Source organism: Adiantum capillus-veneris, chromosome 8 (assembly GCF_014529385.1).
Source record: "Adiantum capillus-veneris isolate H3 chromosome 8, ASM1452938v2, whole genome shotgun sequence".
Classification (NCBI taxonomy): Eukaryota; Viridiplantae; Streptophyta; class Polypodiopsida; order Polypodiales; family Pteridaceae; genus Adiantum; species Adiantum capillus-veneris.
This window is the reverse complement of record NC_140938.1, coordinates 13,625,062-13,640,227: the sequence shown is the minus strand read 5'-3', so window position 1 is coordinate 13,640,227 and position 15,166 is coordinate 13,625,062. Positions and strand designations below refer to the sequence as shown.

The 15,166-nt window shown below is 43.0% G+C and overlaps 2 protein-coding genes across 5 annotated transcripts in view; both read right to left on the bottom strand.

Moving 5' to 3' along the window:
* Positions 1–14,963, bottom strand: part of LOC147451696 (protein ARV 2-like) — a 58,704-nt gene extending 43,741 nt beyond the window's left edge. For 3 of the 4 annotated variants that reach the window (XM_086517585.1, XM_086517586.1, XM_086517587.1), the window contains exon 1: positions 14,719–14,963. In XM_086517585.1, the coding sequence (XP_086373711.1) occupies positions 14,719–14,826 (108 nt within the window). In that variant the 5' untranslated portion in view covers positions 14,827–14,963. The remainder of the gene's footprint in view (positions 1–14,718) is intronic. The other variant, XM_086517588.1, reaches the window with a different exon arrangement.
* LOC147451697 (uncharacterized) lies at positions 1,518–8,070 on the bottom strand. Its single transcript, XM_086517584.1, has one exon. The coding sequence runs from the start codon at positions 3,018–3,020 to the stop codon at positions 2,691–2,693; it is 330 nt and encodes a 109-aa protein (XP_086373710.1). The 5' UTR covers positions 3,021–8,070; the 3' UTR covers positions 1,518–2,690.
* Positions 14,964–15,166: the final 203 nt, after the last annotated feature.

The window sequence follows — 15,166 nt, the reverse complement described above, 5'->3', positions numbered from 1 at the left end:
CCAGCCACTTAGGGTTTCAGCCAGCAGTTAGGGTTAGGGTTTCCAAACATTAGGGTTTCTGGCAAAAAATAGGGTTTGCAGGATGTTTAGGGTTTTTGGCAAAAATTAGGGTTTTCGCTACCGGTAGCCACGTCATGACTTTGTGACAAGTTGCATACTACTCTTTCATATCATCAAGTTCCTATGGAACATTGACAGAAAATTTGCCCAATGCATGTGTTTCTCTGACAACTTTGCTTGTGTGAGAAAGTATCTGAGAGTTTGGTGATCCGTTTGCACTACAAAATCAGCACCAAGACAATAGTGCTTTCAAGTGGAAAGTGCATGGATTACAGCCAACACTTCTTTCTCATAAACGTGATAAGTCTTTTCAGTGTCAGAGAGTACTCTACTCTCATATGCCACGACTCGGCCAATCTGCATCAAGACAGCACCAATGTTGTCTCCACATGCGTCACACTACACCACAAATGACTTCGAAAGATCTCGCAAAACAAGCATTGGATCTGTAGTCATTTTCGTTTTTAGACATCTAAATGCTGATTTCTCTTTGTCAGTCCACTGCCACTTGATGGTCTTCTTTACAAGCGCATGTAAGGGAGAAGCAATCTCAGCAAAGTGTCTTACAAATCTTCTGTAGTAAGAGCATAGGCCAAGAAAACTACGGACATCAACAATTTTCAAGTCTGCCCATGAAACGATTGCTTCTATCTTAGCAGGATCCATTCTGACACCATCTTTGGAAACTATGTGCCCAAGAAAGTGAATCTCTTCCAAAAAGAATTCACTCTTTTTGCCATTGATGAGCAACCTATTACGTTGGAGCTCATTAAAGACTGCAATAAGATGGTCTCTGTGCTCCTCTTCATTCCTTGAAAAGATAATCATATCATCAAAGAATGTGCCTACAAAGGTTCCGTGTGGACGAAAGATTATGTCCATCATTCTATTAAAGGTGGCAGGAGCATTGGTCAATCCAAACGGTATCACTAAGAATTCATAGAGACCAAATGTAGTTCTAAAGGCAGTCTTATGAATATCCTCGGGTCTAATCTGATGGTATCTGCTTTTCAAAGCTATCCTACTGAATATTCCTACACCCTGCAATCGATCAAGAATGTCATCTATTCGAGGAATCAGAAACCTATTCTTGGTCGTATTCTTGTTCAAGGCTCTGTAATCTATACACATTCATCAAGAAGCGTCCTTCTAAACTAATAACACAGGTGAACAAAGCGGTGAACTACTGGGCTGAATTAAACCCTTCTCTAATAGCTCATCAACCTGCGTTATTATCTCTTTCTGTTGTGATGCACTATCCCTGTACGGTGGCCTATTGGGCGGACTAGACCCTAGAATGAGATCAATAAGTATGATCTTCAAGCGTCTCAAGGGGTAACTCTCTTGGTAAAGAATCTGAAAAACAATCACTGAATTTATCCAAGAAAGCCCTTCTACTTTCATCTAGTGCAGATAAATCATTTTCAACTTCATTAACTTCCTTTGCAAAAACCAAGTACGCAGAAAGATGACTTTTCATTACTGAAGTAATAGCAGAAGTAGAAACTACTGGGACAGACTCCCCTTTTAGTTTTACATCCAGGGTGTGAGTCTTGCCCCTATGTACAAGAGTGATTGTTATGTTGAAGACATCTAAAACAACATGCTTCCTGTGGCACCAAGGTATGCCTGATAGAACATCGCAGCCTCCAAAGGCATAATATGAAACTCCTCTGTGTCGACATAACTTTGAATGTGTATACGGAGTTTGCCAAGTATGGGGGTGACAGGTTCAGAATGCCCAGAGCATGCCAAATCAGCCTGTCCAACTGGTCCCATTTCTTTAGGACGTATTCCTAGCTTGGCTGCCAATGCCGGTGTAATAAAATTGACACGAGCTCCAGGATCAAAGAAAATAAGCACTGTAGAATCTCTGATCTTGCCCCAAGCTCTGCATAACTCTGAAGCATCAGTACATGGCTGATCACCAACCATGTCGGGCACTAAACTTGCATTCGGCATTGTCTTCTTCTTTGGCGGTACATCTTTATCCTCCGCATCCTTATGCTATTGTTGTGGACACTTTGAAGCAATATGCTCTTTTTCTTCGCAAATGAAGCATTTCCCAGCTTGCATTAAAGCCTTTCTGTCTTCGAATGACTTGTAAAACAACGGCCTCTTCTGTCCTTTGCCTTGTCTGAAGAATTTCTAAGTTGTACCTGAAAGGTCTTCTTTCCAAATGGCTTCTTCCCATAAAAGGTCTTTGCTGGAAAATCCTTCTTTGAACCTATATCAAGTTTGCCCTGTGGTTCCTTCTTGGCAGTACTCTTGAATCCACCTGAACCTCCTTGCAATAGTGCATTAGCCATGTTTGCATTCTCAATCATCTGAGTCATGTTTGTAACATTGGTCTTAATGCAATAGTCTCTGATTTCTTTGGGCAAACCATAGCAGTATTTCTCAATCTGCTCTGACAGCGGCACTGTCCAGTATGAAGTAGCTGATAAGAGTGCATCTCAAAATTTCTTGTTATACTCTTCCACATTTGCACAATTTGGTGCATCCAGTTTGTGCCATGCTGTCATGACATCTACTTCAAATGTGTTTGTTAGCCAAGCAAATGAGAGCTGCTGTTTGAACTGGACCAAAGTAGCAAGTGCTAATCCTTGCATTAACAGAGAGGTCCACCACTATAAAGCATTACCCTTTAAAAACGTTGCTGCCTTCCGTACCTTAGAAGACTCTGTGAAATAACCTCCAGAGTATGCAGCATCAAACTGTTGGATAAAAGTCAAAGCTTTCAACTTGTCCTGCATACCGCTGAAAGTCTCAAACTTCACTGCTTGACCACCTTCCTTATAATCCTTAGCCTTTACGCTCTGAGGTGTTTCGTAGACTGGTGGCAGGTTGAATGGCAAATCCTTAGGCATCTTCTTCTCAGCACTGACCTCACCAGTCTTTGCTGCCAAATGCTCACCGGGCTGAGGAATTTCAACCATGCTAACACGTGGTGCAGGCATCAGAACCGGACTGTAGAAGGTCTAATGTCCTCGTTGTACACCAATGTTGGCATAAAGAGGGTTCACTACCTCAGTAGGCAACATTCCTAGTGACCCTTCTGGCATGAATCCTCGAAAACTAGCAGGCTGCCTTGCCATGGCCTGAAAAATTGACCACCACCAAAGTATCTAGGTTGGGCAGCAATCTGAGTAGAAATGGTCGGCATAAGCAATTGTGCATTACTCCCTTGACTATTCACTGCTGGATCCTGTGCCTGTGTAGCTTGTAGCACTGGACGAGTTGCCACTGCTGGTGTCTTCTCAACATGCTTTACAATAAGAGGAACCTATTCCTTCAATCTGTTTGTGGCATGATGAGACGATTCAGCCTGTGAATCCTCTTTGCGTAATTTCATGAACTTCTTGATTCTGGGATTCTTGACAAGCTGTTCAAATGTGCCAAGCATGCTCATGAGTTGTGCAGTAAACAGATCTTCTTGTTCCTTCTCTTCAAGAGTCATATTAGGTTGTGGCACACGCTCTATCCTGGCAGATGCTGACACCTGCGCACCTGTCGTGTCCCTACGGTGTCTGCAAGTTGAAGAGGAACTCTCTTCAGGAGGAAGCTTGTCTTTGCCTTTATCTACCATAGCTACAACTCTGGTTGAAGCAAGTATAAGGTATCCAAAGAAAGATTAGCGTAATCTTTCTCACCTGTAAACTGTCTGTGTGTATAAACCATTCACCCAAGACTGTCCGTGTTAGACTCTTTAAGGAAAGAGTTCAAATCCCGTCAATGGAACCATAAAACCGGTCTATGGACTCATAAAGCAGTGATTCAAACAGTAAAATACCTGGACTTTTCACTCACACACAAACTTCAAATCTCACTTCCTTGCTCAACACCAGATTGGCCCCGAAGTCCGGGGCCCCTTGCGGTATTTCTTTATCATTAAAAAGAGGGAAAAAACGATGATAAAGTGCTACAAAGCACTTGACTTGTACATTGCTGAATTTCACCTGTACTGGGTAGATTTTAGTAGCATAACGATACTGTAACTAACCCGGAACAAATCAACAAGTAGGAAAACACTTCCACTGATCAAAGCCCTTTGAAAGGAGACTAAAACAGTCAAATTCAGAGCGTTTTAATTTCTGGTTCAGGCCTGCAAACTGACCTGTTTTCAGCTCTAAATTGAGTACCTCGTCGTCGACTTCATCGTCTTCGACATAGACCTCGTCATCGACCTCCCGGTCTTCGACATAGAGCCCGCAATACCCGTCGTCAACATCATCGTCTTCGACATAGTCCCCTTCAATACCTCAGTACCCAGTACTCAGAATCAGTATCCTTGAGTATCAGCATCTCAACATTTAGTCATTGTATCAGCATTGTGCAAGAATAAAGAAAGTACTTGCTCTGGCAACAGAGCAAGGGGGCCCTTGAGGGTTGGGACCCGACATCCCTGTGTCGTCTCTTTTCTCTCTCTCGTCTCTCTCTTTCTTTCAGTTCAATTCAATTCTTTCAAGTGAAGTAAAGTGTCCCTTGTGTTTGTGTGCGGAGTACTAGATCCGAGCAAATCCTTATTCTCTTCCGCTACACCTGACATTGGTATCAGAGCTCTGTGCGTGCTTCGGCTTCGCGAAATCAAGGGAAGAATCATCAAGTACGAAGAACCTCAAGTACCAAGAACCCCAAGAACCCAAGAAGAACCATCAAGAACCCAAGCAGAACCAAGAACCCAAAGAACCTCTTCCAGATTTCTTTCCTGAAGAATCTTTGAGTCCGACCATGGACTTGCCAGATCCCGTCGTCATTGCCATATCGTTGAAGGAAGATCGACATCAGATACACGAGAACCCAGATCTTGAGTACCAAGATCTCTTTGCTTTGTATGCGGATATGGAAGGAGTTGGAGACAAGATCCCTAACCTCTTCTGCATTCACATTCGCATTCGCATGTGCCGTGCATCCATTTCCCTCATCATTGAACCTTTGGAAAGGACTCCGAAACCAAACTTCAGTCCATCAGCACCGGTAATGTTTTCACCACAATCAGTGTTCGGGGAACAGCTCTTGCTACAGCAAGCAGAGTCAGCACTATCTGGTATATAGCCCAGGCTGATATTCGGGAATCATAGTAAGGCTGTACAGTGACCCTTACACAGTGTTTGCATCGCCAGCAGTACCCGCAGCACCCACAGTACCATCAGTCCATGGTTTCGGAGGAATCTGCATTGGTTTGTGCATCCACAGCATCAAAAGCATTCATCAGTCAGCATAAGAAGTACGGATAGAAGTTCGGTAGCTGTGCCTCACTTTTAACAAGGGGGGATATGATATATCACGTGTGCACTTCACTTGCACCACGTGGACACGCTTCTGCCGTGGTTTAGAATTAGTCATATATACCTTCATAAGTTCAGAATAGTCTGAACTCACGAATTATAAGAGGGAATAAAGCACTCATACAACTATAAAAGCAAGGGACACACGAAAAGAAAAGAAAAACAAAAACAAACAAACTAACTAACTAAATCACTTTGATTGCTTCGAAACAAAACTAGATAAAACAAAACATTATTAACTTAAAAATGTTTTCAGAAAAGGCATGTGTAAAATAAGTTGACGCAACTTACTTGGCTTAAAACAAGTACTCAACTTTAAGCAAAAAAAGGATAAGACATCTTAAAAACTTAATCCTAGAAATCAAACTTCACACAACAACCTATAACGGAACACATTCTTAAGTCCTCAGGTAAGCTAAATATGAAATCGAAAAATGAATACTACTACAAACCTACGAAGAGCAAAGAACCAAACTTGACAATATGTGATCTCAACTTCACTGTTTGTCCAAACAGGAAGAATAAGATTATCACCTTTATCATGCATAGCTTGGACAACAGCTATGACATCCCTACTCACGTCGTCAGTGCCCAAGAGTAGGTGCAGGTTTATATAGAGGTCATTCATCTGCTTTGAACGTACTCTACAAAACCAACGAGCTGAATTTCTATCACCCTCCGAAGGTAATAGCCTAGCTTAGGACTGAGCCTGGCACTTTGTGAACCTCTAGCAAGACGTGCATGCCCAGGCCGGTCATGGTTGCATACCCTCTCTTGCACAGTCAGTTAGCATGAGCATTTTTCAGAGCATTGAACACTTTTTGCCAACGTACACATTTTTCAGTTATTTATTAATAAGTGGCTTTTGTTGGAAAAGTAGGTACGGCAAATTGCTAAAGATCTATAAAAGAAACACATTGGGCACTCAGTAGAAGCAAAAGAAGCATGGACACAGAACGAGCAGGCACCACAGCAGACCGGCAGACACTCCGGCAGACACTCTCAAGCTCCCCATCGTTTTCTCAGCAGTTCAGCCCAACATTTCCAGCATCAGCAAATCAGCGTTTTCAGCTCAGCCCTTAGCTTCGCGGATCCTCCCCGTTCCCTTGCAGATCCTCGCCGCATCGGCCAAGTAGAACCCAGATCAGCCTAGCGTTTTTAGTTCCAGCCAAATCAGCCTAGTGTTTTGCATTTCCAGCCAAGACAGCCTGGTGTTTTTGCATTTCAGCATTAGTGCGACTCGGCGGTTGCAAATCCAAGCCAAAGTGCCGCAGCAGTAGCAGATCCCCAACATGAAGTCTAGCGTTTTCAGTTTTCAGCCTTGACGCCGTCATCATCGACACCATCGTCGTCGTCGACATTGTCATCGTCATCGTCATCGTCATCGCAGTCCCTATCTTGACAACGACACCTTCCTTATCGTCATCGCAATCCCGGACTTGACGATGACACCATCGTTGTCATCCTCATAGTCACCGTCGTCATCGTCGACCAGCAGTACCCGTCGTCGACATCACTGCCTTCGACACAGAACCGTCGTCGACTTCACCGTCTTCGACACAGTACCGTCGTCGACTTCATCGTCGTCGACAAAGACCCTTAGTACCTCGTCGTCGACTTCATCGTCTTCGACATAGACCTCGTCGTCGACCTCCCCGTCTTTGACATAGAACCCACAATACCCGTCATCGTCTTCGACAAAGTCCCCTTCAGTACCTCAGTACCTATTACCCAGCATCAATAGCATCAGTATCCATTAGCATCAGCATCTCATCATTTAGTCATTGTATCAGCATTGTGCAAGAATAAAGAAAGTACTTGCTCTGGCAACAGAGCAAGGGGGCCCTTGAGGGTTGGGACCCGACATCCCAATGTCGTCTCTTTTCTTTCTCTTGTCTCTCTCTTTCTTTTAGTTCAGTTCAGTACCTTCAAGTGAAGTAAAGTGTCCCTTGTGTTTGTGTGCGGAGTACTAGATTCGAGCAAATCCTTATTCTCTTCCGCTGCACCTAACAGTACCCTCAAGTATCAGCAGTACCCGCAGCACAAGGCCAGCTTTATCAGCACCTATCCTCAGCATTTTCAGCCCACAGTTCAGCGTTTCCAGCACCTCAGAACTCAACGTTTTTCAGCACTCCAGCCCATCGCTAGGACAGCACAAGAGCCAGACAGCGTTTTAAATTCCAGAACTTAGCATTTTCAGCCATGGCAGTTTCAGCCCATTATCGCCATCAAGTTGCAGATTCAGCCCTCTGAACCACTAGCATTTTCAGAAGTTAGCCCTTAGCCGGGTAGTTCCGAGCATCTACCACAAGCACCCATCGCATCTCAGCATCTAGGACCATTGTAGCATCTCGTGTCAGACGTCTCTCTCTCTCTCTCTCTCTCTCTCTCTCTCTCTCTCTCTCTCTCTCTCTCTCTCTCTCTCTTAAGTGTGGTAGATTGGTTATGCCATTTCCCTCTTGAATAATAGGTCTTGAGTTCAACTCTCCTCGTCGGATAGATCTTTAAGGTCTCTTGGGATAGTTTCCTACGACGTTAAAATACTCTTCTTCTTCTTCTTCTCCTTCTTCTTCTTCTTCTTCTCTCTCATGTGTGTGTGCACACACACACACACACACACACACACACACACACACACATACATATATATACATGTACATATATGTACGTCTATATACTATACTAGTACGGCCGGCCGCCGAAGCTCTCCCCCTCTCTCCCTCTTTATCGCGTGCAAAGGGGCTTGTTTTTGTTTTGGACTTTAGCCTTCAGGTCGCAGATTGCGACACGTGTAAAGGGCTCCCCCTTCTGCCATATTATGTTAGGAGATGTACATATATGTACATATATATACATGTACATATATGTACATGTATATAAATGTACATATATGTCTACACACACACACACACACACACACATATATATATATATATATATATATATATATATATATATATATATATATATATAATATATATATATATATATATATATATATATATATATGTACATACACACACACACACTCACAAAACCTTCACTCATAGTATCGTTTTCTCTTCTATCTAGTCTAATGCACATTTCTCATGAAATAAAAGGAACTATATACCTAGATGAATCCAGGATAAGCCCAGATTCACCCTTAAAAGGAAAGCGCAAGTTATAGACCCATGGTAGTCACCCACAAGACAATATAACCATCAGCTCCATCATCCATAGAATTGACTAAATACCACGACATCCCCATTAACGTCGTCAGTGCCCAATAGTGGGTGTAGAACTAGGTACTAACATATGCTCCCAAACACAACACGCACACCACACACACACATGAGTATACATTAATACAAAGTTCAGCGTACTGAGTTTCTATCATGACTCCGGAGATCAAGGGCAGACTCAGCCACAATGAAGCCTAGCACTAAAGCAAGCATTAAATCGGAAAGATTAGCACAAAAATGAGGTAGTTGATAGGGCATACGCACCACAAAACATGGAAAGAATTAGTACGATATCAATTGGTCATAACTCGGACGAAAATTTCAGAATGTGAAGTCTGCATGTCCGCTATACGACTAAAACATATACCTAGATGAATCCAGGATAAGCCCAGATTCACCCTTAAAAGGAAAGCGCAAGTTATAGACCCATGGTAGTCACCCACAAGACAATATAACCATCAGCTCCATCATCCATAGTATTGACTAAATACCACGACATCCCCACTAACGTCGTCAGTGCCCAATAGTGGGTGTAGAACTAGGTACTAACATATGCTCCCAAACACAACACGCACACCACACACACACATGAGCATACATTAATACAAAGTTCAGCGTACTGAGTTTCTATCATGACTCCGGAGATCAAGGGCAGACTCAGCCACAATGAAGCCTAGCACTAAAGCAAGCATTAAATCGGAAAGATTAGCACAAAAATGAGGTAGTTGATAGGGCATACGCACCACAAAACATGGAAAGAATTAGTACGATATCAATTGGTCGTAACTCAGACGAAAACTTCAGAATGTGAAGTCTGCATGTCCGCTATACGACTAAAACATATACCTAGATGAATCCAGGATAAGCCCAGATTCACCCTTAAAAGGAATGCGCAAGTTATAGACCCATGGTAGTCACCCACAAGACAATATAACCATCAGCTCCATCATGCATAGTATTGACTAAATACCACGACATCCCCACTAACGTCGTCAGTGCCCAATAGTGGGTGTAGAACTAGGTACTAACATATGCTCCCAAACACAACACGCACACCACACACACACATGAGCATACATTAATACAAAGTTCAGCATACTGAGTTTCTATCATGACTCCAGAGATCAAGGGCAGACTCAGCCACAATGAAGCCTAGCACTAAAGCAAGCATTAAATCGGAAAGATTAGCACAAAAATGAGGTAGTTGATAGGGCATACGCACCACAAAACATGGAAAGAATTAGTACGATATCAATTGGTCGTAACTCGGACGAAAATTTCAGAATGTGAAGTCTGCATGTCCGCTATACGACTAAAACATATACCTAGATGAATCCAGGATAAGCCCAGATTCACCCTTAAAAGGAAAGCGCAAGTTATAGACCCATGGTAGTCACCCACAAGACAATATAACCATCAGCTCCATCATCCATAGTATTGACTAAATACCACGACATCCCCACTAACGTCGTCAGTGCCCAATAGTGGGTGTAGAACTAGGTACTAACATATGCTCCCAAACACAACACGCACACCACACACACACATGAGCATACATTAATACAAAGTTCAGCGTACTGAGTTTCTATCATGACTTCGGAGATCAAGGGCAGACTCAACCACAATGAAGCCTAGCACTAAAGCAAGCATTAGCACAAAAATGAGGTAGTTGATAGGGCATGCGCACCACAAAACATGGAAAGAATTAGCACGATATCAACTAGTCGTAACTCGGACGAAAACTTCACAATGTGAAGTCTGCATGTCCGCTATACGACTAAAAAATATACCTAGATGAATCCAGGATAAGCCAAGATTCACCCTTAAAGGAACTCTCTCATTCAGTAAAAGGAACCTTGAGTACGCAATGAGCACTCATCCTGAGCATTCACCATCAATCACTTCCGCTGCACATAACAAACAAAGAGGCGACGAGCTCTATTCCACAGAGAATAAGAGCTACAAGATCGATTAGGATAAATCTCGCGTCAACTTGAGGATGTTCCACAAGATGAGTTTCTAGGCAAGCGCGAGGTTGACTCCATAGAGACTCTTAGTCACATTCAGACTGAGAAATCCAAATTCACCTATCATGCTTCGATATCGACGTGGATATCCGAGGTGGATAGAACAACTAAGGATTTCTTGGCACATTTCAGGAGCGTCCCAAGGGGACTTCTGTTAGGGCCTTACACGATTCTGGAGACAAGTTGCACACAGATCATGATGAGGTCCTTGACATAGCTTCAGCTTATTTTGAGCATTTGTTTACTGAAGTCTGTAGATCAGCTAAAAGATGATATTTTGCATTCCAGAGAGGAGGTTTGGTCTCATGTTCAGCTTGTGGTTACGGAGGTTATGTGTCACACTTTAGTAGCCCCTTTTGCTTTGCAGGAAATGCGTGATGTAGTGGTTGGCCTCGATGGTGCATCTTGTCATAAAGAGGATGGGTTGACTCGACAATTTTTCTTACAGTTTAATATGTACTCATTTCTGTTATGCTTTTGGCTTACAAAACATTTTATGACACGAGAGATGCATGCCACTATGTGTTCCAAACTCATTTCTCTTATACCGAAAGACACATATGCATCGTCCCTCCGACAATGGAGGCCAATCACTCTCATGTCTTCCGTGTATAAGATCTTTGCTCACATGATTAGTATGCATTTGAGACCTTTAATGCCCGACCTTATCCATGCTTCTCAAACAAGTTTCGTGTAGGACCCATGCATACTGGAACATTTTCACATTCTATGAGGCAATTGAATGGGCTCAATAGCTATCATGCTTCTTAACTTTGAGAAGGCTTATGATAAGAGTAGATTGAGGTTTCCTAGAGGGCACTATAACGAGGATGGATTTCCCCTTCTAAGGGATTCGAGGTGTAGCTGCATTATATCGTATTGCTTTCAGTGTTGTCACAATTAGAGGCCACATTGGACAAAGTTTTTTTCTGTCTCCTTCAATCCAACAAGGATGTCCTTGGCAGCTTACTTCTTGTTTGTTGTTGAGGCCATGTCACTCTTCTTGCACTGCAGAACACCACAATTGAGAGGCCTAGTTATGCCTTTGGATGGCTCGTCAAATTTGTTAGATCAGGAGTATGCAGATGACACTGCTCATTGTACGATACGACACACACACATGGACAGTTTACACGATGCTCTTGCTACCTTTTGCTTGGCCAATGGTGCACTCATCAATTGGCACAAGTCTTTCGGTTTTCATGTAGGTGAAGATGAGGATTGTCAATGGGGTATACAGGATAATTTCACTTGGCTACCCACAGGACAGACTTGCAAATACTTGGGTTTTCATGTTGGCATTGATGTATCAATTGAGCGGCACTTTTGAGCCAATTTTACAATCTATCAAGAGGAAACTTTGCCATTGGTCTTCCTTGCATTCGTCTTTGGCTGGCATAGCCCTTGTGATCAATCAAGTTCTTCTTGCAACCGCTTAGTTTACCACATCCTGCGTGACTCTTCACTCTGGGAGCATGGCACGTTTGAAGTGCCTAGTCCGCAACTTTTGTGGGGTGGGCTGGATGGCTCTACTAACACACGACCACGAGTTCATTGGGACATTGTTATATTGCCTAGAGAGGGGGGAGGCTTGTGCCAAGATGCAGAGCAAGGCATTGCTTGCCAAGCTCATAGTACGTGGATTGTTTCTTGGGGCTGAGCCTTGAAAACAATGTGACATAAAAACGCGTTTCGGCCCTCCGAAACAGCCAAACGGGCGAAACGAGTTGATTTTTTTTTTTGCCCCCTTTTGACAAGTTGACCTCAAACCACCCGTTTGGGGATTTTTTGACCCATGTATAAAGGCCTCTAGCTAGCTGCTTATTGATATTTGGACGATTTATGTGGTATGGCCAAAAACGCGCCTCATGTATAATTCAACGTAACCGCGAAACGTGTTTTAGCAGGCCTGAAACACGAAACGGGTGAAACGGCCGAAACGTTTCCCCTGCAAGGGAACGCCTAGAGTGAAACGCCTGAAATAAAAAAATTCCTTTAGAGAATTTGGACATTAAATAATTATTTATTTATTATGTATATGCTATTTCAAGGTTAAATATCTACTCACTGCACTGTGAACACCTATTTTGTCGATACATAACTCTATATATACATGAAATTGGTGTTTCGATCAGACGTTTCAATGAGGCCTTAGCCTAGGGTGAAACGTTTCGGGGTGAAACGCCATGTTTCAGGGTGAAACGCCACATTGCGGGGTGAAACGTTTCGCGGTTACGCATGATGATGTATTATTGCTCTTTTGATCAGGACTCAAGATTCATCTCATGTATTTGGAACTAGTTGTGTGATTTGAGTCATGACTCTTGTTATGAGTACATGAGTTTAGACATTGTTATTTGTTTTGCCATTGTGATTTATCATGGATTTGGCTTGGGTTGGTATTTCAATTTCAGCCCTTACCTTGTTCACTCGTGACTCAAGTGTCACATCTCGATTTTGGTATTTCACATGTCTTGACATGTGAATTTGTACGTATATTCATAATTCAATGTATAATTATAGGTACATACATGTAAAACGAAACCTGTATTTCGCTTTCTTTGAGCTCCGAAACGAAAATTTTCAAAAACTTCGAAACCCCAAAATGCACAAAACCCGGAAAACATTTCATGTCACACTGCTTGGAAACATTTTGTGCACCATGCTTTGTCACGTGTCTCTCCTCGTTTTGGGTTTATGGACTCTGCCGGCACTTGGCGTCCGACCATTAGATTCATCTTCACACATGCACCATTGGATACATCTCATTTGTCACCATTTATGTGCTGCGGATTTGGAAAGAATTGCAACTTGCTTTGATTCGACAACCACCTTCTTGTGTGGAGGAGATAACGAGGCAGCCACTTGTTTGGAATGCATACATGACAAATTCAGAGGGACATCAACTAGGTGAGAGGACACACATTGACTTGGCTAGATGGGATCATGGCCCGACAGGTTCTTTACGCCATAGGTTAGATACTACCTTGGTTGGTGCACAGGTCATTGGTGCTACCTATGGGATCCGCAAAGGAGTTGTTGCCCATATGAGAGAGATTGATAAGTCTAATCTTGCTGACTAGCACAGCTACATTGGGAGAAAAACTATTTTACATTCTCATCAATGTTTTCCAAACCTCACTCGAGAGCACCGATTGTTGCACAACAGGGGACTTTGGTGTTTAGCATTGCAAAGATTGGCCATCACATCAGATTGGAGTTTTAGGGTGAGGTGCCACTCAATCGATGTTGATTGGCAGCCTGTGGCTCTTTCGAGAGGCGCTCTTGGGTTGACCATGTTTTCACTTCTGAGGAGGCACCACTCAACACCGGATTCAGTCATTTATCATCCTCAATAGTACTCCATTGGTAAACAATCACATTGAAGGATGCGAAGATGATTTGGAATTGATTTGCCTCTCTATATGAGTGTCTCGAATGACCCATATTGCTTTGGAGTTATAGTTGAGGAACCTATGCCATTATTTATTTTGCCTTGTGCACTAATCAATAAGCTTTATCCAAAGGTCCACAATTGCTCCCAAGAGTTCAACTATTATAAGGCCTTATGTAGGCCAACAATGGAAGGTCGAGGAGGCGCAAGTTATAACTGTTGTAAAGAAGCTTCTAATGGGGTTACCATATGGCGTGATAAACGGTCTGGATATTGCACTCAACTTTTTGTGACAAGCTGCACTACGTACTAGCCGCTCGTATGTACTCTCTTGAAGTTCAAGCGAGAATTTGGTGACCATTAAAACTTTATGAATGATCACAAGAAGATTTAGAAGTATTCTCATGTAGGAAAACAAAGTCTTTTTAAGTGTTTTTCATACAATGCATAACATCATGAGCTTTGCTCGAGAGGCACCACATACCTAGCTAGCTACAATTGGGGGCAGGGGACCGCCGGCCCCTAGGTATGCGCTGCCTCCCTCGCAGAAACTCAAGATGTTGAGGTAAGTCACAATGTGGGAATTATTGTGAGAATTTGTGTAAAACTTCTTGTGGATGCAGGCACTTGTTTGCTAGTGGGCGATCAAGTATCAAACACAAGATTCAAATTGGGCTTCTATGTTGCAACTCACAGAGACAAAAGAGAAGAAAAGAAGAACTTACGCATTTCGTGAGACGGATGTTGCCAGGAGAATACTGAACATAAACCTCGTTGATTGCTGCTCCGCAGTGAACGCAGCACATGGAGTTCTCGAGCGCATCCTCTCTCATTTCCTAGCGCTGAGTAGCACTTGACTGGCCTCGGGACTAAGTGGCACGGGCATGGGAGGGTGGGATCAATCGTCCCTATTCAGTGAGGGCGGTGGGATTGGTTTTGCGCCGTCGATGGCGGATTAATCCCCAAGTGATCATCATGTGATCACAATCGAAGTGAACCCCCACGAAACTCGATGTGAAAATAAAGTGATCCCTGTGTGATTCCCAATTGAAATGTGATCAGCTTGTGAACCCACCTATTCTAAAGTTATCACTGTGTGACCCCAACCATTCCAAAGTGATCTCCTAGTGAACACCATATGATCCCCACCCCGTCACTTTTGTCATATGAGTT